The sequence below is a fragment of the Brienomyrus brachyistius genome, chromosome 9, assembly GCF_023856365.1.
Source record: "Brienomyrus brachyistius isolate T26 chromosome 9, BBRACH_0.4, whole genome shotgun sequence".
NCBI classification, from domain to species: domain Eukaryota; kingdom Metazoa; phylum Chordata; class Actinopteri; order Osteoglossiformes; family Mormyridae; genus Brienomyrus; species Brienomyrus brachyistius.
In genome coordinates, this window is record NC_064541.1 from 27,172,608 (window position 1) to 27,196,584 (window position 23,977).

The 23,977-nt window shown below is 43.1% G+C and overlaps 1 protein-coding gene across 1 annotated transcript; it reads left to right on the forward strand.

The window, feature by feature from the left end:
- LOC125748892 (collagen alpha-6(VI) chain-like) lies at positions 1–23,975 on the forward strand. The gene is made up of 39 exons (XM_049025563.1): positions 1–245; positions 3,182–3,281; positions 3,499–4,119; positions 4,873–5,427; positions 6,179–6,709; positions 6,888–7,460; positions 7,570–8,142; positions 8,388–8,770; positions 10,351–10,429; positions 11,376–11,533; positions 11,754–11,843; positions 12,389–12,442; positions 13,079–13,150; positions 13,412–13,438; positions 14,321–14,365; positions 14,456–14,509; positions 15,153–15,215; positions 15,458–15,523; positions 16,252–16,305; positions 16,387–16,422; positions 17,233–17,295; positions 17,394–17,456; positions 17,896–17,958; positions 18,071–18,133; positions 18,218–18,268; positions 18,364–18,399; positions 18,471–18,533; positions 18,895–18,957; positions 19,427–19,462; positions 19,563–19,599; positions 19,705–19,713; positions 19,769–20,206; positions 20,686–20,834; positions 21,210–21,294; positions 21,512–22,180; positions 22,583–22,652; positions 22,961–23,307; positions 23,392–23,565; positions 23,724–23,975. Exons 2-39 carry the CDS (start codon positions 3,212–3,214, stop codon positions 23,735–23,737), a joined length of 6,597 nt encoding a protein of 2,198 aa, XP_048881520.1. The 5' UTR covers positions 1–245; positions 3,182–3,211; the 3' UTR covers positions 23,738–23,975.
- The last annotated feature ends 2 nt before the right edge of the window (positions 23,976–23,977 follow it).

A 23,977-nucleotide genomic window follows, 5' to 3' on the forward strand; every position in this document is an offset into this window, starting at 1 on the left:
CTCCTTTCTTGTCCAGATGATTGCAGAACAAGCAGAACGAGATGATCTGAACATTGCTATGGACTCTCCTCTCTGTTGGTGACAGTGGAGTGATGTTGCCATAAACAGCCTGTTGGATTGGTCTGTGTTTATTCCCTAGAGACCATATTACAACCAAGACAAAGTAAAGGGTATCGCAGATGGGGCAGGAGCATGAGTGAGTAGGAGGACCAATCTGCTCTGCGGCAACAGTGGGACCCCAGCGGGTGAGTGCTTTTGCTGACTCTATATTACAAGCTGATTTTTAACGTTCTCTATGCTGATTTTACCCAACTGGTTCCAAATTAATGGTCCAGCTACTGAGTTGCTACATGGTAAGTTTTTAAGCTCTGAACACTTATATTTGCTTTGCTTATCCATCAGAAAGTGTTACCGACTTCAGCCATATGCTGCAATTTTACAGTTTGTAGCTGAAGAGACATAATTCAATATTCATCCATCCATCCATCTTCCATTTTTCTTACCTAATTCAGAGCCAACGAAAAGTCTAGAATATTGTACTATTCTCGTGACATCCCATACTCGTAAATAATTTAAAAAATTAAGTCAATAAAATACCTTTTTTTTATCAAAACAATAACACACAAACAATACATTGTTTAATTCAGTACAAAGCAACCAAAAGGGTCAGTGTGTATGCAGGTTTTTGGGATAACCTTTAGGTCAGCTGCTCAAATCCAGGTTTGAGGACTCTTCAGTCATTCAGTCCTCTAATTAGTAATCTATTAAGTGAAAATCGGAAAATCGTAATTAAGTGAAAATCGGCATATACAGCAGCCCGTTCTGAATAAGATTGCCCACCATTGGCTTAGCGTTTCAGGAATGAAAGACTATTAGTTCATTACTCTTGCATGAGATGATATGGAATTTGCATTCAGTAAAATATTAAGCACTATAAAACAATACTTATCAGCTACGCACAAATAAAACAAATTTATTTACATACCGTAGCAGAATCCTCCTTCTAGAGTGACTTAAAGCTATTTATTGACTTACCTTTCACTAAACACCTTCCACATTTTTGACTGAACTCTTTAGCAGTGACAGCCGTTACTTAGAGTAAAAAGTACCTGCATGCGTATGCAATGTTGTAGCAAAAATATGCAATGCATGAAATAGGCATGTGCACATTCGAAATGTATGTGTATGCATGTATGTGTGTGTGTGCGTGTATATATACATATACATATATATATATATATATACACACACACATACATACACATACATTTCGAATGCATGTAGAATGTATTAATGCATTTACTTCCAGTTCTGCCAGACAAAATGATACCAAAATAGGTTTTTGTAAATAGATTGCGACGTGTCCGCCTGCAGTGTCCAAATGCCTCACAGGGGTTTCACTTCCAGACAGGAGCCAGCTGCATGCTGGCTTAAAAGGTTTTCAGGAGCTAATGAAATCACTTCTCTATAAACCAAGCAACTGCCTGAAGAAACACTGGCTTTCCACTCTCGCCCCAGTTTGTCTGTGCCTCAACATTTGGACGCACTTGGCTCACCTGAGCTCATTTTGGCCAATAAGCGGAATGTAAAGGCCAGCCTCTATACTGGAGGGAGATTAGCACTGAGTAGAACCTACATCTTCAATCCAGGAGTTGTCTTTCAGACCATCATTACTTTGACCCCCCTGTAGAATTTTACACCTCAGCAGAGCAACACAGTTACCAATGTACAAGAGCATTTCATAATTGACGTTTTGCCTTAGCCAAGATGAATCAAACATTCCCATTTGGAAATATGGCTTCTTATTCAAATGAGTGTCAACAATTGATCAAAGTGTCAAGCAACCAGTTCGGAAAATCAGATTATGTCCAGGTAATTCCAACATTTTCAATACAGGAAGACTTTCTTATACGAAATAAATATACGTTCTATAGCACAATCCTTTTAGTCATACGTTATTTTGTGTTTCTAAAATGTCTTCTAAAAACTGCATCATGCGGTGCTGTGAAAAAGATGTTTACTTAAGCCGTGAAATAAGACGCTACAGATAAGAAACTAGGAGATTGTATTTTCTTTTTATAATTTTCATTTTACTTTTTGCAGAAAATGCCTCGCATATAATTTGGTCTCTCCTCTGATCCAGATTGCTAGTGCCATTTCAACGAACCCAGCGTGTATTAAACTTTCAGTTGTTACGACATCTTAATCCATCATAAAGGTTATTCTCAAAATATGTTGCCTGTCAGCGTTAATATATTGCCTACTACTATTCCTGTGAAAAAATATGTCTTGTTTTGTTCATCTTTCTGACTGATATGGCTGGGCTTATCTTGAAAGTAAAAAAAGCTTTTTCAAGTTAACAAAATTCCCCGCTGGATTTGACGGAGGTGGATGCATTTGAAATGACCTTGTTAACATGTTGGTGCTGCATTGCACTGTTGGCCATTCAGCAACTGCCAACATGAATATGGAGACCCAAACTCAGCACTCGTTATTGCCAGTATGTACAAACACACCAGAATAGTTTGCGGTTCAGTGCCAAACATGAGTTACAGGACAATACTATACAATATGGGTATGTAAAACTAAAGAATTCAACAGAAATTTCAAATTTCTGTAAAACATCTTAATATAATAAATTACTACAAGAGTACCATTTGCAAAAATGACTGCACAGTGCCAGGGAAACTGTGCTGACCGCAGAACAGATCAATAACTGAACTAGTGCAAGTGTGGTGCAAGTTTTACTGATCAATAACTGAACTAGTTCATAAGTGTGGTGCAAGTTTTACTGATATAGTGGAAGTAGACAATGGAGAGAAATGTCCAGACATGGGAAGAGGAGAATTGTCCTTGGATGATGGATTTGGAATACTGAGATGCTAGGTGAGTTTATTAAGGAGCTGGATGGCTACAGGAAGCAGTGGAGATGGAGTGAGGTCCATGATGTACTCGTAGCTGCTCCATGGCGGCAATTTGGTGACAAGGCGACTGCTTGAGTCAGCAGCAACCTTCAAGCTCCTCCTGGCAGTGAACGGGTCTTTGAGTTTTGATAGCTGACAGCCGGTGATATTCTCAGCAATAGGGCCACTTGCATGCCCGTCTTCCTGTGAATGGTATTCGCCTAAGCCCAAGTCAAAAATAATTAAGCTTTTTGCTGTACGTGTCCCCATCACTGCAGAACAGAAATACAGGTGGCAAAGGATCAAAAATGGGGCTGATTACACTCCTCTGTTTTGGGTGTTTAATATGGATACAGCCCAGTCAAGCTCAAAACAAAGGTAAGATGTGTGATAAGCTTACTTTGTATGTGTGGCGGGTTTGACAGACATCAGGAGTAGTAAACTCTACTTACAGCAGAAGGTAGATCAACTTGTGTGCAAACTGTCGCTATAGGAGTAATACATACCAAAACATGTGTATCATTCATCCTTTATGTCAGGGAAATATAGACTAACTACCTTTCATTCTGTTTTTTTTTTTTTTTTTTTTTTGCAGCTTGTAGCGGAATGAACATGTTTGATCTTATGTTTTTTGTTCATTACTCCTCTGAGATCAACTTTCAGCCGATGAAAGACTTCCTGCAGAACTTCATTGGCTTGATTGACCCTGACCACGACATAAAAATGGGACTAGCTTTTTTACCTTCCCAGAGAGGGGATTTCAACCTAACCAGATACACCACCAGCAATGACATCCTCAGCAAAATAAGATCACTCAGGCCACGGCCGTCGCGGCGTTGGAACATGGGTGGCAATTTAAAGAAGTTCCTGACAGGGGCATCGCGGTACTTCAGCGGGAATGTTGGCGGGAGATCCGCTCAGAAAGTCCCACAAGTGGCAGTCCTGCTCACTGACAATGTCGGCACTGTCAGCCTCCGCGGTTCCAGCACCGACTTGCATGTGGCCGGCGTCACGGTGTACGTGATAAACATCGGAACCAGAGACACGAAGAGCAATCTGTTCTACGTTGCTTCTTATCCCTACGAGAAGACCATCATTACTGTTGATACTGTCCAGGATCTGTCCCAGGTTTCGCAGGACCTGCTCAAAGACGGGTGCTATCGCCTCAGTCACAAATACAGAGACTACTGGGAGACAAGAAAGATCATTCAGAAACGTAAGATATTCCTAAGTCCAGGAGAGATGCATGTGCAGAAATAGTTGAGCCTAAGAATGCCTAAGTCTCAAAATACAGACGCTGCTCTACTTACGAACGTTCAGCTTATGAACGTTCAACTTACGAACATTCAACTTACGAACATTCAGACATACGAACAAAGAGGACTGTAAGTCCAAATTGTGTACCTTGGGCTCCTGTTTTCTTTTCACAACCACATTTTTTTTTCTGCGCACCAGTTCCGCCTCGTACGACGACTTCTGGCCGCTATTCCCGCCGCACGGCAGCGTAGCGTGCGTACTCCCAGCATCCTAGTTCTTAGTACTTGCGTATACCCTTAAAATGATGTCGAATAATGACAAGTTGCCGAGGGCCGTTAGGAACGTGTCTCGTTCGTGGGTAGGGGAGCGTCTGTATACTTATGCTCTACAAAGCAGTTGCTTCTCTGATTAAAGAAAGAAGAAGTTGTCTGTTGCCCATATATGGATCAAGTTAGAAATTAGACAGACGAGGAAAACGCCTCAGAAGCAGACCCGTTCCCCTAAAGCCTTATCATCTGCGGTACTGTCTGGAGTTCAGTACTTTATAAAACAATTACGCCTAGTTATATATGTTTAGCCTTCAAGTTCTCACTTAACAATAAGCCATCTCTGCCTAGATACAATGCTTTCAGCTTTGAACAAGCACAGGGGGTGAAAATATTGACAAAAAATTTGGGATACTTCAGTGTGAAACTTTGTGTTTCTCTTCTAGGTTGCTCCAAAAACATGAGAGCTGACGTTTACTTCTTGATCGATGACTCCAGCACTGTTACCTTGGAGCAATTCAATGAGATAAAGCGCTTTTTGAACAACACAGTGCAATTATTCCAGATTCGATTCGACGGAGTGCGAGCAGGAGTGGTCCAGTACGCAGCCAGTCCCGCGACAGAGATTCATCTACTCGACCACACCAACAAAACAGACTTGACCTGTGCGATTTCTTACATCGAGCAAAAGAAGCTTGATGCTGATATCGCAAACGGTCTTCAAAATGTGCTGAAATATTTCAGAAGTTCAAAAAGGGCAAACACGCCCCAGTATCTTGTTATTCTGAGGGAGGGTTACCAGAGAGCTGTGAATAAGGTCATGTTAGAAACTGCCACACGAGAGCTGCATGACTTTGGAGTTGTTACATACGCCATCGGGGAAGACTCTAACACACTAGAAAAACTGGCGTCATCGCCTGACAAATATTTCAGAATAAGCGACTTTGCTTTTTTAAAAGATATTGAACTTCAGGTGGCCCATGGGATTTGTGAATCAGCAGGTAGGTTTTCCGCCGAAGGCTGACCGATGTTATATATACACATGACATAGTCAGTGAAAAAAAAAATCGCCTTAACTGCTTCTGTAACTATGACGATATGAATTCACATGGCAGAGCGGAAATCTCCAGAGCTAACAACCAAGGGTGCGAAAACAGAATCTTAACTAAATCACATCCAGATACATTGCAGCATGAATCTGGAAAAAGTGTGACTAGAGGAGGCAATGCAAAACATCAAGAAGATGATTTTCATTGGCTGCCTCTGGTCACTCCGAGACCACCATAAACACACGCAAGCCAATGACGTAATAGCTGGTCAAGTACCCTCCACTTACATATTAGCTAGTCGTGTATGTTTTCCCTGATTTATGCGTACTATCCAGTTCATGTCTGTTACCTGTATATAGTTGCACCTCCTTATTATACAATCAGTCCATATATTCGTGCGTGTATGAATGTTCATATAATTGTTTTCTGCTTTTTTCTGCTTCTCAAAAGCTCTTCTTGCCAATACTGAGCTGTTTAGATAATTTACTGTATATCGTCAAGATTTTGTTTAATAATTTGTTTTATTAATTAATAATAATAATAATAATAATAATATCATCTGTGATGGATCCTTTCCCGAATGCAGAGCAAGGATACATTTAAAGTGTATTTTACAAACAGCGACAAATAATTCACATGCAGCTGAATACCCACTGTCCCACGTCATGCACCTGAATAAATGGCAGGTTCTCCTCCTTTTCAGCATTACGCAGCAGCGAAGCAGATATCATCTTCTTGCACGACAGCTCTTATTCAGAGAGCTTGCGGGACCATGAGCTCATGAAGGAATTCATGAAGGCATTCATGGAAAGCATCACGAGCGAGCAGAACGGAATCCGTGCAGCTTTGATAGAATACACTGATGAATTCCAGTACGTCTTCGACTTGGAGCCCAGGCTGACGCTGGATGAATACAAAAATGCCATTGACAGCGTGAGCCGGGCACCACGGGGCCCTCTGGCAGACGAGTCTCTCACAGTGCCAAGACTTTTTGACAAAGTCCCTGACAAAGATCAACATATACTGGTTTTCATAACAGATGGCAAATCTCACACGCAATTAGCTCAGCTGGCTTCAGATTTCCGTAGCTCTGGGACTGACGTATATGCCATTATGAACTCGGACGCAGAAATGAGCAATATAGAGAACATAACGGAATCAAAGGCAAAAATATTTCAATTGCACCAAAATGTCTCCACCTTAGTAGACAGAATGCACGAAGTAATTCAAAAGGGTGAGTGATTTTGTAAATCGGGCCTTATAATTATTGCATATCTACTATAATTATTGCAAATGTTCATGTAGAAACTGCAATACATCATTAAATCTATTTTTGGCTATATCTACTGCGCAGTCATGCTTGGCCTTCAGGATGACTATGGTGTAACGTTGATATATTTTTTTTTCCCCAGAGTGTCAGAACGCAGATGTTGCTGATATAGTTTTCGCTCTGGATGTTTCCTGGGATGTGCAAGAGGATGATTTTGAACTCATGAAGAATTTCATTATTTCAGTAGCAAGCAGCTTTCTCATAGGACAGTACAGCACGCAAGTCGGGGTCATTCTGTATGGAGCCAATGCCCGCCAGGGTATCGGTTTGGATGAATACAAAACCTTCATGGAACTGGAGTCGGGGATACGGAACATGAACTTTGGTCAGGTTGACCGTAATGGAAGAAACATTGCTATGGCGATCCAGCTTGCCAGTGACTTGCTCTCCCGTAAAGGCCGCGAACATTTCAGTGTTCCCCGGTTCATCATCACTGTCACTCACAAAGATACCACTGATTTGGTCCAGTTGAAAACTATTTGTACACGGGTCCAAGATTCTGGGGTGCACACTCTGGCTGTTGGGATAGATTACGCGGACACTGAAACTCTTAAGATCATCGGAGAGTCAGACAGCAGTTATTTTTCAGTGAAATCTTTTGACAAGCTGAAGTATTTGTCTAGACAAGTCATCCAAGAAATCTGCAGTGCACCATGTAAGACTATCATTTGTCGATTTCAGCCGAATGAATAATTAAAATGGCCGTGCCCTGTAGGTCACCAGTTCACGTTCAAGATGTGCGCTTTGCTTTCATGTCATTGCAGATTGTAACATCGCCCTGGTGGACGTCGCCTTCCTCATCGATGGATCTGAGAGCATTACGCCTGATCAGTTTGATCTGGAGAAAGATTTTGTTAAAAGTATAGTCAACAGCTTTGACATTCATGACCACGTAAGGGTCGGCTTAGCTACGTTTAGTGAAACGTGTGATATACAATTTAACATGAAAGCATTCAACACCAGATTGGAATTTGCCCAAGAGGTAGACGCGGCTAAACCGAAATACAAAGGTACGAACCTTGCGGTGGCCCTGAATGGGTCAAGGCAATTTTTTATCCCAAGCAGAAGAAGGAAAGATGTGAAGCCCCGTTTGATTGTGATGACTGACGGGGATGACCGGAACCAAGATAAAGAAAGGATTTCACAGATAGCTAATCTCTTGCGCAATGTGGATGATGTCACCATTGTTGTGGTGGTTGTGGGAGAATTCGTCAATCCAGTCGTGCTGAATCTGATTGCTGGTGAAAGATCAAACATATACAGGACAGTTTCACACAGCAACCTTAAAGACATTGCACCAAGGATAGTGAGAGCAATTTGCGACGACCCTGAATGCAGTGAGTTCCTTGTCTCTTCCCGCTTTCCCTTCCGCCTCTTAATGTTTATATACATTATAGTTTATTGAAAAGAATACGTCAAACTGCTTATCGGTACAGCAAACCTTGACAGTGTCTTTGAAAATGGACACTAGCTTTATTCAGCAGGTCCTCTGAGAGTGTTGCTGTATTATAAGATGTAATATATGATGTACTAACGTTGAGTTATCTTTCGATTTGTCCCCTTTACACTTTCGGCACATAAGTCAAACCTGTTCCACCTCCGACGGTTCCCCCGCCGCCCAACGACTGCCTGATCGACATCGCAGTGGGAATCGACGTCGCAGGAGAGTCGGGAGATCTCTTGCTGTTCTACCACCACCAGCTGCGTTTGAACCTCTTGCCGACACTGACGGCGCTCAACAATTTGTTGCCATCCACCTGCACAAAGCCGCTCAGCGTTCGATTCGGGTTCCATGTCCCTAACACAGACCCGCCCTTCGTCACCACCTTCCAGCCGCTGAGCGACGACATCGTAAAGCAGCTGGAGATGAGAGTTATACGGGAGACCTCGCGACTGGACGCTCGCTACCTCCTTTCATTTGGAGAAAAGTTCAGGAGAGAGTCTGACAGGAACACCTACATACAGGTACATGCGCAGCATTGTTCATATTTAACATGCTTTTATATTAAACACCGTCTGCATAAATCATAAAGTATGAAATACAAGTGGATCATTATTTAGCTGTTAAAGATGAAATTTACTGTCGGACAGATGGCCTCACATTTGACTCCACAATACTTTGGGATAAAATGGGGCTCACTGTCAACTCAATAGCTGTAAGGTGCCTTGGTCTTGTGGCTACAAAACAAGTTGAAATCATCATCCCTCCGCCAACATGCTTAAGAGATGAAGTGTTTCTGCTGGTATGCAGTGTCTGGTTTTTGCCAAACGTGGTGTTGTGCATTGTGGCCAGACATCTCCACTTTGGTCTTGTCTGTCTAAAGAACATTGTTCCAGACGTCTTGTGGTTTGTTCATATGCAACCTCTCGAACCTAAGTGGTGCTGCCACGTACTTTTTTAGAGAGAAGGGGCTTTCTGGAAACCGTTCCAAAGAAACCATAAATGTCGTGGCCGTGCTAACAACACCCAGTCTTTTTCTATTTCTACTCTCGTGAACCTCAACATTTAACATGTTACCTGAGGCCAGCCGAGTCTGAGATTCACGTCTTAGGTTTTCTGCAGTTTCTCTGAGCACTGCACGGTCTGACCAGGGGACGAATTTGCTGGAACATCCACTCTAGACAGAAAGTGATTAATTGTCATTGTTGACACACCACAGCACACAGGACTCAACAATGAAATGTGTCCTTTGTTTCTAACCCACATCCTGACTAGCATGAGGCAGCCAGGGAGCAGTGCTTTGGGGTCGTACCTTGCTCAGGGTACCTCAGTGGTATTTTACTGGTCGTGAATATGAATCAGCATGAAGTGCACTTCCTTAATCATTGGGCCGCCGCTCCTGGAAAGACTGTAATGTATTCCACTTGTGAGCAATCTTCATCACTTCAGAATGATGGGCTTCAAATTGTTTGGAAATGGCCTTATAACCCTCCCCACATTGATGGGCAGCACTTGCTTCTCTAAGATGATCGCTGATGTCTTTCCTCCTTGGCATTGTGGTAACACACACCTGACTGCTCCGGACCGGCAAACTGCCAAAACGTCAGCTTTCATAGAGGTGGTCACAAGTGCTGATGATCGATTAATCAAGTGCATTTGATTAGCAGCATCTGACTGCTACTTATCCTCTTCGTTCCCGTGGAAGCAGTCATTTTTCACGTATTGCTTCTGCATTTCGGCTTAGTTTTTGTAAAATAAATAGTGTCACGGTGTAATATGTCATGTGTTGTTGTTCATCTGAGGTTGTATTCATCTTATTTTAAGACCTGCTAAGGAACGGTTGATTTTTTATGACGTCCTGATACGTAAAACCTTAGAGCACATGACTTCATGCCAAAATAAAGGAACTGTTAAATAATAGAATAAATACTTTTTATTGACCCCCATAGGAAAATTCTCTTTACACTGAACTGATGTTTAACCGCGATGATGATTAACGGATGATGATTAACCAGATGATGCTGCCAGTACTATAGTCTGATCCAAGAAGTTAATTAATTATTGTTTGTTATAAGAAATAAACATTTGTTCTTCCTATTTTTAGGTTATATTGCTCTTCACAGATGGGCTGGATGCTAGTTACGCAGAACTGAACACAGCAATCGAGTCTCTCAGAAGGGATGGTAAGGCTCGAGTGTCTGGGGGTGATTGCCAATGTAGTTTGAGATATGATGCAAAGAATTCACTTCTGAAATCATTACAATTACATCATGCCGCTACTGTAGCCACAACGGCTGTTCCCAGTTGCAGTGCTGGCAGTACGTTACCATTCTCCTCACAGCACCTTCAAAACAATTCCCCTTCCAAAGGCTGTTCTCTTGAAAGCTTGGTTACATTATCACAGATGGAAATTTCCCATGAACCCAAACAAGAAGGTCGACAGACAGCATGACACAATCACATGTGATATCACACGGCTCCTATCACCCACAGAAGCCAGCAGAAAAATAATGACGGTAGAAAATTTGATCCAAGAAACCCCTTGACATAAAAAGTGTGTTAGTTCCAAAATGATATGGATTGTAGCACATGTAGCAGTATTCTAGTGAAACCTTTTTGTTGATGCTTGCCGCACTGTTGCCAGCTATATGAGCTTTGTGTTCTGGTGCAACCTTTTGGCCTTGGTCAATGGACAATTGCTGTAAGACTGGTTGCAGACAGGAGGAAGAAGGACATGTGACGTGGGAAAGGGAGGGAATAATATAGACTTTGTTGTAGCCAAAGTAGCAAACAGGAACAAAAGCACAACATGCTGCCGGTGTACACTAGTAGCTCTGTAGGAAGATCTAAAGCTTAACCGAAACAGAACCAGGCATACAGAAAGAGATTTGTATGCTATAACAAAATCATACAAACAAAAATCCCGCCATGACTGCACAAAAGTTTTTAAAACAATTACAAATATGATGCACCATTGCAACGTTGCATTGTTGTTCCCAATTCAATATGTATTTGTAGCAGGATGCTAACAGGTGCTGAGTCTGAGTGCCAAATTTTCAATTAAAATCGTGTGGTGATAAAACGGTGAGAATAACTGACTTCCTGCGGCCTCCTTTCCCACCCGTGCAGGAGTTCAGGGCCTCATTACAGTGGCCTTGGATGGGATGTCGAAGGAGGCAATTCAGGAGCTGCATGCTATTGAATTCGGCCCATTTGGGACTGGGTTCTGCTGCAGGGCTCAGCTCGTTATCAGCGAGATGATTGCTGGCGCATTGCACTCCGCGTTTGTGAGTCACTGCGTCTCAGTTCCTTATTCTTCGGCCTTCGTGTGCTTCGTACTGTATACTTTACACTACACTCAAACATATATATTGCATGGTATTATATTACAGCTGAAGTCTCTCTGGCCATTATTAGGTAGATTCATTTGATTATTAGGAATAATTGAAAGCAGAGAGAACATAACATGCTGGGTATTGATGTGAGATGTGGGTGCTCTGATTTCAGGTCACCTTTGCAGAAGAAGTGTGCTGCAGTTGCTGCGTGTGTGTTGGCCCACCTGGTCCCAGAGGTCTCCCTGGAGTGGAGGGTGTTGAGGTAACCACAAGTAGGAGATTTTTCGGTTAAGCCACTGAATGACGTGTTTCGTGCTCCTCTGGTATTGACGATCCAAAAGGAGGTGGGTTTTGAACTATTAACCTAATGGTTCAGAAATTTAGCCAGTACTGCACAACGCTTTTATTCTGCCAATATTCCTGTCTCAGTGAGAATATACACCCACCTTTGTGAGTGCAAGTATCTCCCCACCTCCACCATTATCTGAGCATGTACTAATGATGCCCACTAACCAGGCTAACAATGCATGCTAGCCATGCTAACGATGTATGCTAGCTGTGCCAATGGCGTCTGCTAGCCACGCTAACAAAGCACACTAGCCATGCTAACGATGTATGCTAGCCATGCTAACAAAGCACACTAGCCATGCTAACGATGTATGCTAGCCATGCTAACAAAGCACACTAGCGGTGTTAATGGCACCGCTAACCGTGCTAATAAGACACGCTAGCCACGCTGCTCTCTGCCAAGTTTCACAAGCTGCTTCTGTGGTAACACAGCTGACTTGTGTCTGTGTCCATTTTCAGGGCAGTAAAGGACAGAAGGGCATGGAGGGACACACAGGAGATGACGGGATGCCGGTAAGACTGGGTGTAATCGTGTCCACAAGTGCTTGTCATTTCATTGCACACGTATTGCAGTTTTATTTTTGTACAAACATACTATATTGACATGGCTATCAATATAAGCACTATTACCAATACGATTGATAGTCAACTATTTTATAACAATGTAGATATGATGTTATTTTATGTGAAATAGTACGAAACATCCAAAAGGTTAAGGCCAGAAAACTGACTATACAGTACACTGCATATCTCATAATGGATTCATTTTGAAAATACCGCCTCACCTTACGTCAAACTTCATCTTGAGATGGGGCAAGACTTTTCCAATTGGTGTTCATGACACTGGGATTTGTTCCCGTGCCCGGAAGGTTGTGGATTCCAATCCTGTGGCCTGCAGAGTAACTCTAGTTCTGTTGGGCCCTTGAGCAGAACCCCTAACCCCAACTGCTCCAGGGATGCTGGCTGACCCAAAGCTTTCCTCATGCATACTTCACTTTGGACAGAAGTGTCTGATAAATTTGTAAATGCGTACTAAAGGATGACTGCTCATGCCCCCAGAAAGGAGCTGCTTACCTTTTCGCCAGTGGGCAGTATGGCACCCTGCCCGCTTAGCTTTTCCGTCATTGATGATTGCTCCTCTTCTCACAGGGAGCGGTTGGGAAGCGCGGGGTGGACGGGCCTCCTGGTGACCAAGGCTGTGCAGGACACCGAGGCGTGAAGGTAATGAGCATGGACTCTGCAGCATGGCGTGTGACCGACACGTGAGGACCAGGGAGGTGTTCATTAGACACCTGAGGTAGACGCGCACTTTTGCACTGCAGACGTTCCTGAAATGTTTAGTGAAGCATCTGGTGGTTTTTACTAGATCAGTGAACAATCCCACATCCTCAGGATTCACTGCACTGTAGACAAACGTTTTTTTTTTTCAAAAGTATACATGCACTTTGCTCTAGCACTTTTTTTTTTCTTTTTATTTTACAGGGAAGCAGAGGATTCACTGGAGATAAGGTAGCGTGACCATGACCGGCTTGGGTTCCAGTGCGGTAATCACAGCACAGGGGTTTTCAACACTTCGGAACATCTACCACAAACATCAACAACAAACTTTTACAGTTCAATCAAGAATTCAAATAAAAAACATGACCTTTCCTTGACAACCGCCAAAACTACCAGCTTGTTGTTCTCAGGCTGAAAACCAGTCTTGGCTGGCTGCATTAGTTAATGATTACATTTAGCCATCTGCCTAATAAAGCTGTTGTTTCTTAGGACCAACTTGTTAGACTGTGTGCATTGAAATGTGTGCGACCCTGTTACATGTAATGCTCACATGATGCTGTTGCCTGATGCCATGAGTTGTGTTTCCTACTTTGGTATCTAACCCCAGGGCAACTGCTCAAAACATACTGATGCATTTAATCAACATGGTGAAAATGAAAAGCACATTCAAAATGTTACAATGTTTACTCATGCACTGGGTTTCAAGTGGCATGTGCTTATTGGTGGAAAGTGTGGTAACACTTTACTTAAAGCAGTCATCATAATGCATTATAGATACCTTCATAATGCACAATAATGCATTCATAAAGTATTATAAGCACTGCTATAACTATTCATAAAAATGCATAATACATTATAGACATGTTTTTGCATTATGAATGCTTTAGGAAGCTCACATCTATGATGCACTATAGATACCACCATAATGCATTATAATGGTCAGTACTGTATAAGCCATTATAATGCATTATGAATGCATTTATAATGCAATGTACATGTGTGCTTTAAGTAAAGTTTTACTAAAAGTTTTTTTGTGTCTTTTGAAAGTTATTTGAGGTATTTAAAAAAAAAATCACGGATTACTTCCAACACACATATTGCTTCATTTTTCAGGGTGAAAATGGAGTTGATGGTTGGAACGGGATCCAAGGGCAACAGGTCCAGTCAGCTGGAAGATCTCTACACTGAACAATGTTAAAATCTCCATTTACATCTTTTGGAGGAAACTGTCTTTTTTTTCATCTTTAGGGAGATCCTGGACTCGACGGACATAAAGGCGCCAAAGGGGATCGTGGAAGTCAGGTACCTCTATAAAACAGCAATACATTAACCAATCAGTTAGCAGTATTGATTTCTAATAACAACATAATAACAAGACTCTTTTACCCTTGAATGACCTGAACTTCATTAAGAAAAATCTCACTCTTTTATTGAATGAAATTTCAACAAATGTAATTTCAACTAAAAGAAAACAAATCAATGAATTAATTAAAGTGTAACATAATTTATCTTATTTATGTATAATTTTCCATATTTTCCTCCAAGCTGTTAGCACAGCTCAGCGTCACTGTCCCACGTATAGGACAGTGAATTTAAGACAGTGAAGGTGGGACAGTGAATCAGGGACAGTGGATTGAGGACAGTGAATTGGTGACCGTGGAAGGCGAATCAGATTTAAATCTACGTGCTATTTAATACCGCAAACATGCCACTGTGAACTCTGTGAACTTTAAACCCGAGCTGGGAGAGGTAAAAGCGGGCAGCTAAGCAGGACATTGTCCAGCTCGAAGCTTATGCTTAGTCATATAATGTGCTTTCAGGGAGTATTTCATAGTTAAGGTTTATTCTTGGCATGTCTTTTGCAGCACAGTTCACACACAATCCGTCCCCATATGGTTCTGAGTCAAGTGCTCTTTGGTTATCAGGGTGACTTGGTCCCTTTCAGGGTAACGAAGGACCTCCAGGCCCACCGGGAGATGAAGGAGAAAAGGGTTTGCCAGGAGAACCAGTGAGTGAAAGGACATCAAGTCTCCCCGCTGTTTTAATGTTGGTTTAATATATAATTCCCTGCTAAGGAAGTGTAAATTGTCAAAACCAGAGCTAGTGGGGGCATAGTCAGAAAGCAACTTTTATTACAACTACTTTTAAGTATTAAAAGGACACAGCAGGAAGTCCCCACAGAATTTTGCTTGTGTGTGATGGTTCTGTTTAGCACAAAGCTGGAAATTTAAAGATGTTTCTGTCACCCAGGGGACACCAGGGTCCAATAACAATGTCCCTGGACCAAAGGGAGACCTGGGTAGAGCTGGATATGATGTAAGTGACCACATCGTCTGCCACATCATCTGGTGTTGGGATGTGTAGAAGCAATTTCCTTACTAACATGACACCATTCTCTGGTTCATGAATGTTCTTAATGTTGCACTTTCTGGTCATCGGTTTGTTGTGTTCTCAGCTGGGCATTCATTGGAAGCTCAGCCTAGCTGCACTTATGGAAGTTGACTCTTTGACAGAATATTTTTTGTGACTGTGTACGTTGCTTCGGAAAAAGTTTCCAGTCAGTAAAGATAAACGTAAATGTAGATCTAAATCTGGTAACTGGTGAGATGTGGATGGTGTTTTTGAATCAAATGTAATGTCAAGTCAAATTGTATTTCACTTTAATCAATATGCTTGAGTGGAAATTGGAAGGTTCTCCATCTAACTTTCACTATTATTATTCACCAGTAGAAGAATTAGAATCACAGAATTAGAATATGAGGAACTTGCTTTACACCCGCAACCTTGAATAGGAGTGGTTACAGAAAATGGATGGATGGAATTTGACTTACACACAAACAATACCAGTCCTAGCCGATGTTAGTGCCCATGGCGAGCATCACTGCCAACACCCCCTGTCCGAGGCAAAGTGAAATTAGCTGGCAAGTCAGCGCCCCCTCAGAAGCTTTCGCCCTAGGCAGCTGCCTATGTCTCCGAAAGTATTGACTGGCACTGCACACAAAAGTTGTGATTTGTTTTGTGATTAGTCTGCTTTCCCTCCCAAGGGTGATTCCGGTCCAGATGGGTCACCGGGCCAAAGAGGAGAACCAGGAAATAAAGTAAGAGAAGCAGTTTACCTGCCAAATGTGCCTGCTTCCAAATTCTCTCTGCAAATCACAACTTTCTTTGTTCCCCTTTAGGGCAAGAGTGGTCAAAGAGGACCCGAAGGCATATTGGTACGCTTTTTGGACGTCACTGAGGTCATACTTATTTAGGCAGCTTAGCTGGAAGCTTATACAGGAGCAAGTTATTCCTCTGTGTGTTTCATAAATGAGCAGAATATGCAATATTCTGCAAGTGTTTAAGGTTATTTATTTGGATAGTATGTGTATATTTGCTCAAGGAAAAAAAAACACAATTTAACATTAAAACATATGTAAATTAACAATAACACAATAAAAGATAAATAGAATTTTTTCTCTCCTCTAAAAAGTCACTGATGCCTAGCTGGATGGCTAGATGAACTCTGCTTCAGTTCCAAAACCTCTCCTCAGGGGCACAGCCATTCCAAGTATTTGGTAAATTATGGATGAGAGCTACATAAGGCATTCATAATGCATAATATACATAGCTATAATGCATTGTGCCTTTTGGTAAATATTTATAGCCATGTTTGTAATGCTTTATGAATTCATTATTTGTTATGAATGTGTTTATAAACTGCTAAAAACATGGCCTTAAGTAAAGTATTATAGTGTGTTTTAACAGAGCTGTATGAAGAACAATATCTTGTGTATAAACTGATTATGTGTTTTTGCGATGCTCTTTAAAGAGCATTGAAATGTTCTGTAAGCCTCTTTGGAGAAAATCCAGTTACATTCATCTAAATATATATTTGCAGGGAACAGAACCAGTGTAAATGAAACAAGAATCAGGGAATGTTAATCCATTCGATTCCTGGCTCTTGCTTTTCCAACAAGAGAGGAAATAAAAAAACATTCAGATTCTTGCCATTTATAGTGAAAAGTGTTTCCTGTTTCCTGCAGGGGACCCAAGGAGAAAAAGGTGCTGAAGGTTTGCAGGGTGAGCCGGGATTCAGAGGCGAGCAGGTTGGTTGGTTTGGGACTTGGGTTCTGCACACTGCTGCATGAGAGCTAAAGCCTGCTGATAGGAGCCTGGCAGAACATGCTGTCGTTTATACCATCAGGGCTTAACGGGAGTCCCAGGAGCCAAGGGAGAACCTGGAGACATGGGATGGAAAGGTCCACAGGTTAGTCTTCACCAGATGGGTCAGTGCTCATTACAGACATTGTCCTGCCAATTCCCAGTTGACTGGATTCAACCAATTATTTTTTGACTGTCTGTGCTCATTACTCAATTATTGTCAATCATTATTGACAATCTGCTGCTTTATATTAATCTACCAATGACATAGTCTAACATACAAACATCCTTGTTAGTCAAATGAAAGTTAGTCTCAGGAGAGAGAAAATTTGTATTTTACGTGCATGAAAGGTCACAGACTAAGTTCAGGTTTCTTTAAAAAGAAGCTAAGTACAACATACCAAAATCATTAGCTTAAAACTTTATAGCGGATTCTTGCACTTACCGCAGATTCCTCGATGGATCTTGAAAAGAAAAGCTGCACTTCAGACTCGCTAATCTTTTTAACTCTTGACTGGGATCTTTGTTTTTCTTCATAATTCAAGGGCGCCGGCGGACTTCAGGGGAACAAAGGCAGCAAGGGCAACCGTGGAAGGGCAGGTCAAAAGGTAATGTCAACCCGACGGATGCCGCAGTCTACATGGACTTTAATACTCTTGCAGTGGAAACTGTGCTGGATGAGCAGTTGAGCAGTTGTCTGTTGTTCACTCCCTTCCCCAGGGTCAGCCTGGGCTGCCGGGTGAAAAAGGAAACATCGGCAACATGGGGTTTCGAGGAGAACCAGTAAGACCATCCTGTTTGACTTTAACTAGTTATCCTGAAGCCTCCTCACCTCCACTTCATCTCCACCAATCCTTATGCTCGTAGGGTACTGATGGATTGGGAGTACCTGGAACTCCAGGGCCAAAGGGGCGCAAAGTAGGTTTCTGTGGAATATGTGTCTGTATACTGTGAGCAGTTCAGCTCTGTCATGTTCAACCACATCCATCACTAACCAAGTGCTTGTGGAACAGGGAACCTCTGGCAGCGATGGCCATGTCGGGCTATGGGTACGTATCCTCTTCCATCTATTCTGGTTCCTGGACCTTCGTCCTGAATCTTATTTGGAAAGTCTTTTTAGGGAGAAGTTGGAGAAAAGGGTTCACCTGGAGATATGGGTCCCAAAGGCCATCAAGGAACCATGGTAGGTGTTTTTTGGGGAAAGACTACACACCATCGTCATGGCAATGTTATTATCTGTTTCATGGCAATGTCTCCTGTTTGTTTTTTTTTCTGATCTGAAAAATTGATGCATAACTCAAAACCGTGATACAGTCCGAACTGCGTGTTCTGTGATCCTTTGTATCCTGGGCACTATATCTTCAAAGCCCTCCAGCAGCTACACTCAGGGGTGCCAATATGATATGCTGTCATGGGGACTAAAATCTCTAGCAGCATCTCTAACTACATGTTAACATAATTCATCACCTGCTGCCGTGCATATTTTTGCATAAATACCTCAAAGCATGACATAGCTGAGGGTCTTATGATGGTTTCTTCGGCAGGGCCTGAGCGGACAAAAAGGTGTGAAGGGGGACCCTGGTGAGCCAGGTTATCCCGGCCGGAGGGTAAGGCCGGCGAGTTCTCACACGGTGCTTCTGTGAACTTTTGTGCTCAGAAGCTGGGAACCATCTTACAGAACTCCCTGTGACCGGGGGTGTGCATCACGGAGCCGGATTTCTCCTTTAGCCAGATAACTTGTCAGATTCTAGGTAGTCTGGGCTAAATGTAAGTGAACAAAGGTAAAGTCCACTTTAAACTGGGTTACCTTAAATCTGACAAGTTATCCGGCTAAGCAAGAAATCCTGCTTTGTGATTCAGGCCTCAGGACCATTGCCGGGACCTTAAGAGTTACCAAACTGAGAGCATGGCTGTGAGGACATCTAAGCTTTATAAATCATTGGGGTCATTGGCCTCAAACTGATCACAACATCCAACTCAAACATGCCCAACTTCTCTAAAGAATGGAATATTATTCATCCTTAACATAACAGTGAGTCAGTCAGGCATTCTTCACAGTTGTTGTTCATTTCTCAGGGACCTAAAGGAGGCCCGGGAACCCCAGAACGAACCGTACGTATGGTACCTTCTTGCACTTAAACTCATAAACGCCAATGAAATGAGTGGATCCTTCTAGGTACATCTTACTGTTTTTTTTTTTTTTTTAATGTAGGAGTGCAGCCTTCTGGATTTTGTACGGGACAACTGTGGTAAGTCTTTTGTTTACCAACACCTCACATATGTTATTAATGTACTTTATGAGAAAGCCCATCCTCTCCTGAATAATGTTTCCTTTGCCCTCTTATCTCCTGCAGCTTGCCAAGGTGAGATGTTTTCCATGTCTCATTCTCCAAGTAGACTTTGAATCCTCCGTTTAAGGAATTCAACACTTTAACGTCCCAGCTTCAAGATTTGACCCCAGATTACCAATATTCCCAGGCTGCCACATGTGTCCATCTCAACCGCTTGACCTGGTGATCGCCTACGACATGTCCAGTGAGGTGCTGGAGTTTCAGCTCAATAACATGAAGAGCCTGATCACACGGATCATAGAGGACATGAAAATCAGCGAGAGCAACTGCCCGGCCGGTGTCCGCCTGGCCATAATGTCCTACTCGGACACGGCGAAGCAGGTCATTCGCTTCAGCGACTACCTCACTAAAGGCACCTTGCTGCGGCTGGTGAATGAGAGGGTGCTGTACGAGAGGACCAGCAGGCAGCGGGACCTGGGGGAGGCCATGACGTACACCGCAAAGCACATGTTCAAAAGGACCCGTGGTGGAAGCCTGGTGACAAAGATGGCCATCTTCATGACAAGTACGGCAATGTGGAAAAGCCGGGCGAAAGGGCGAGGACTGGGGCACGTCAGGGGGGGTCTGATCATTAGGCCAAACACAATCATTAATTTAATGGATTTAAAGCAAATATTATGACCAATTCCGAGTAGCAAAAAGTAGTCAAGTAGCAAAATGTATACACTAATATATGGGTGTTTCAAATGAAAAACAAATGGCAATTCCTAAACTTGATATAGTGATTGAGATATACCTCTTATTATTCTAAATGCAACATTTTGACAAATTATCCATACTATATTGCTGCATGTCGACACATTAATAACAGCGGACATTTTGGTTCTTTTCATGGAATACAATTACACCCCGTACATCCATAGCACAGGATCACAGATAGTCTGGAGCCAGTCGCAGAAAGTATAGGGTTCCAGGCAGGGGACACCAACGGTGGGATGCAAGTACTAGCTGTAATTGTCGATTACATTTTCTTTGTATCTTCAGGAATGTATATGGGACGAGGGGATTTCGCAAGAATCCTGACCACAGAACAGCAGCTGTACACAGCAGCCATGGAGCTGTATGCAAATGACATCACCCCAGTGATCGTCACCTCGGTGTCACCGGAGACAGAACTCACCGATGCATTCTTGGTAAGCAGAACATCGTTTCCTTTCTACTCTGGAAACTACAAACATTTCCAAGTATGTTGAAAGAATCTGTCAACGAGAGAACAAAATATTTATAAGGTTACGGATACTAGAGGTTAAAAGTAGCAAACTAAAAAAAAGAAGAAGTGAATCAATGAGTCTATAATGCAAAATGTGTGTGAAGAGAATGAAGGAAAATTCCACTCTGGAAAGGCGTGCAGAAACCTGTGGAGCCTTAAACACACTGGAGGACTCGACGAGAGGATTAGTTTGGACAATGTTGTTTTGTCTGTGGAACATTTTTAAAAAGTTGCAATACCGCTGTTTGATTTACTGTGCGATTTCATTTGCTTTTAAAATTTCTTGGAAACCTGGTAGAACTTTCCGGGACGATACGGGATCATAAGTGACAGCAGTGAGGAGCAGATAATGGGACGTCTGCGAGCTTGCTTTCTGTGTTACGGTGAGGCTAATTCTTTGTTACATCTTCTGGAACAACAGCTGAGGTCATGGGGGAATTTCATACCCCAACTTAACAGATACATGGTACTGGGCTAAAAAAAAGAATACAAGATAGGGCAGGATGCCAAAGAGATGATTGCGATGATTACGGTACTTTTTTAAGCCAGAAGTAGATAAAACAATAACTGTTAACCTCTTTGTCCACATTGCCATCTTAGATTCCTGCCACGCAGACCCGACGTGCCCAGCGGAACGGCACAGCCCTGTCAACGTCGATGCCGACGTCCTCTTCATGCTGGACAGCTCAGACAGCATCAGCGAGGTGGAGTACCAACAGGCTCGCGGATTCCTTTACAACATGGTGGACCAGTTTGGACCCTCGGGTGCTTCACCAAGCCCCCTTCTTACTGGAGCGAGATTCGCCCTCGTCCAGCACAGCGGGGTCGTGCCTAGGAGGAAGAACCCCATTGAAGTGGAGTTCGACTTTCATAAATTTGCAGGCAAACTGGAGGCCATGAAGAATCACATCCACCATCTCACTAGGCGCATCCACGGCTCCTCCGCCTTAGGGCTGGCTCTAGACTATGTGATAGAAAGACTCTTTGATAAACAGACCACAACAACAACCTCTAACAAGGTTATATTCATTATTTTGGGTGGAGCGGGTGACCACCGAGACCCTAGACTGAAAGAGATCGCCCTCAAGGTGAAGTGCGCTGGGTACATCATCTTCACCCTCTCCCTGGGGTCCAAGACCAGGTACAGGGAGCTCTACACCATGTCAAGCATGCCGATCAGCGCACACTCCTGTCAACTCGATGCGGCAGGTGACGATGATATAAGTTACGCTCTTCGCTTCGCCATGTCCTTCTTCAGCTTTCTGCCAAGTAAGTGGGCCTCCAAAACACTGCCATGAAAGCAGGATCTGTTGCACGTTTTTTTTTTGCCCTTCAGTTCTGGCCCGATTCAGGTGGAATGCAGGACATGATCAGAAACAGGCCCATTCACAAATGTGCTATCCCACAAAAACAAAGTTTTGAGAAAATGAGCTCCAAAGTTGAAATTTTTCAGAAAAATCAGTGTGCCTATACCCTACAATTGATATATATATCATAGGTAGCACAGATCTCGGTATATTTAAAAGATGGATAGACCCTCAATAATTAATATTGGACACTAAACTCATTTTTGACTGACATGTGGGATAGCCCACTTTACCTCTCAAGGGCACATATATACAGCTGCTGAATTTCATATTTGAAGACGTTGCATCTTTGTATTGTTAACAGAGAGGCCCAGTACTGACCCTCACTGGAGGGTGGAGGACTGCGACTTTACAACAACCGACGATGTGTCAGGGTATGTTCCTCAGCAACAGCTTTTCGGGACTGGGGGTCCCAGAATCCCTCTGCTAGACAAATTTCTTTTCAAAGCAAGTAGTCGTGCATTCTCTGGCTGGGCCAAGTAACAGCAATCATGGAATCTAAAGGTCATTCTGAATGAGGTTCTTCAAAGTACAAATTCCATTAAACAGTAGGGTCCCATTACAAAAATGCAGAACTTAAAAGTGAAAATTCTCATGTTTTTTTTTTTAAATACAACACATGTGGTTGTATAATCTTTGGCAATTAAGTTGACAGCTAATACAAAACATTCCTCCTCTCAAGGTTCGATGTTTTATCAGACGGCGCACACATGGAGGCCGAAGACATTCCCAAGCAGGCCATTAATGCAGAACTGGACTTTGTCCAACCTGAGCCAGATAAACAGCTCCCAGCTATGCTGCATGTCCAGCAGCCAGACAGCCCCTCGCAGCTGGACACTCGGCCTCAAGATGTTGCCAAAATGGCGAACGGTCTCCCGGGTGAGCTGGCGGAGGTGCGCGAGGGCCCGCGGGAAGTGAAGCCCCAGATGGCTGCGTCTGAGCTGAGCCCCACATCCAAATTGAGCCCAGTCGTGAGACAGAGCTCTGAGCTGGTAGGACGACAGGGCCAGACACTCCCACGAACTTCCGGTAAGCTTCCTGCCGCCTTGCAGCCCTAACAACACCAACGTGGGCCGTACCTCCGGCTTCCTAACTCCGCCGCGTTTCCTGTAGCCCGCTGCCTGCAGAACAAGGATAACGGCAGGACATGCAGAAGATCACAGGCCATCCAGTGGTTCTACAACCGGCACGTGAAACGGTGTGCCGTCTTCTGGTACAGCGGGTGCGACGGCAATGGGAACAGGTTCCCCACACAGGCGGCCTGTCGTCAGCTCTGCGTCGCCCAAAGTGAGTGCAAAATTCAGAACAGGGCTTTGGTGAGGAATAGATGTAATGCTGGGACAATAGTACATCCCAAAGGGATGATTTATCATGGGATGTTATGCTAGTTTTCTCCAGTGCTAATATGATAACTTTCTTTTCTGTGTGCATTTTGCGTCTTATAGGATCGCATGTGTGATTCCCGGGGTGCCTTCGCCTGCTGAGCCTTACCAGAATCTTTTACTGCCACCTTGTGGCAGAGGATTGAAGTGACACCAACCCTCTCGGCGCTGGTCCGAACGGGCCACACCCCATCCGCCTTTCCAGGCTACATTCCAGGCCAAGTAACTATTATTCTTTTGAAGTAACAATGTTTGAGGCACCCTGAAGCAATTTGGACTGAGAATCACAGTGATTGGCTGCATGGGAATTGGGTCTT

Coding starts and splice junctions, on each gene's coding strand:
- LOC125748892 (XM_049025563.1), top strand. CDS start 3,212: ATGGGGCTGATTACACTCCTCTGTTTTGGGTGTTTAATATGGATACAG. Junction 5,428..6,178: donor TGGGATTTGTGAATCAGCAG/GTAGGTTTTCCG, acceptor CCTCCTTTTCAG/CATTACGCAGCAGCGAAGCA. Junction 22,653..22,960: donor ACAACCGACGATGTGTCAGG/GTATGTTCCTCA, acceptor CCTCCTCTCAAG/GTTCGATGTTTTATCAGACG.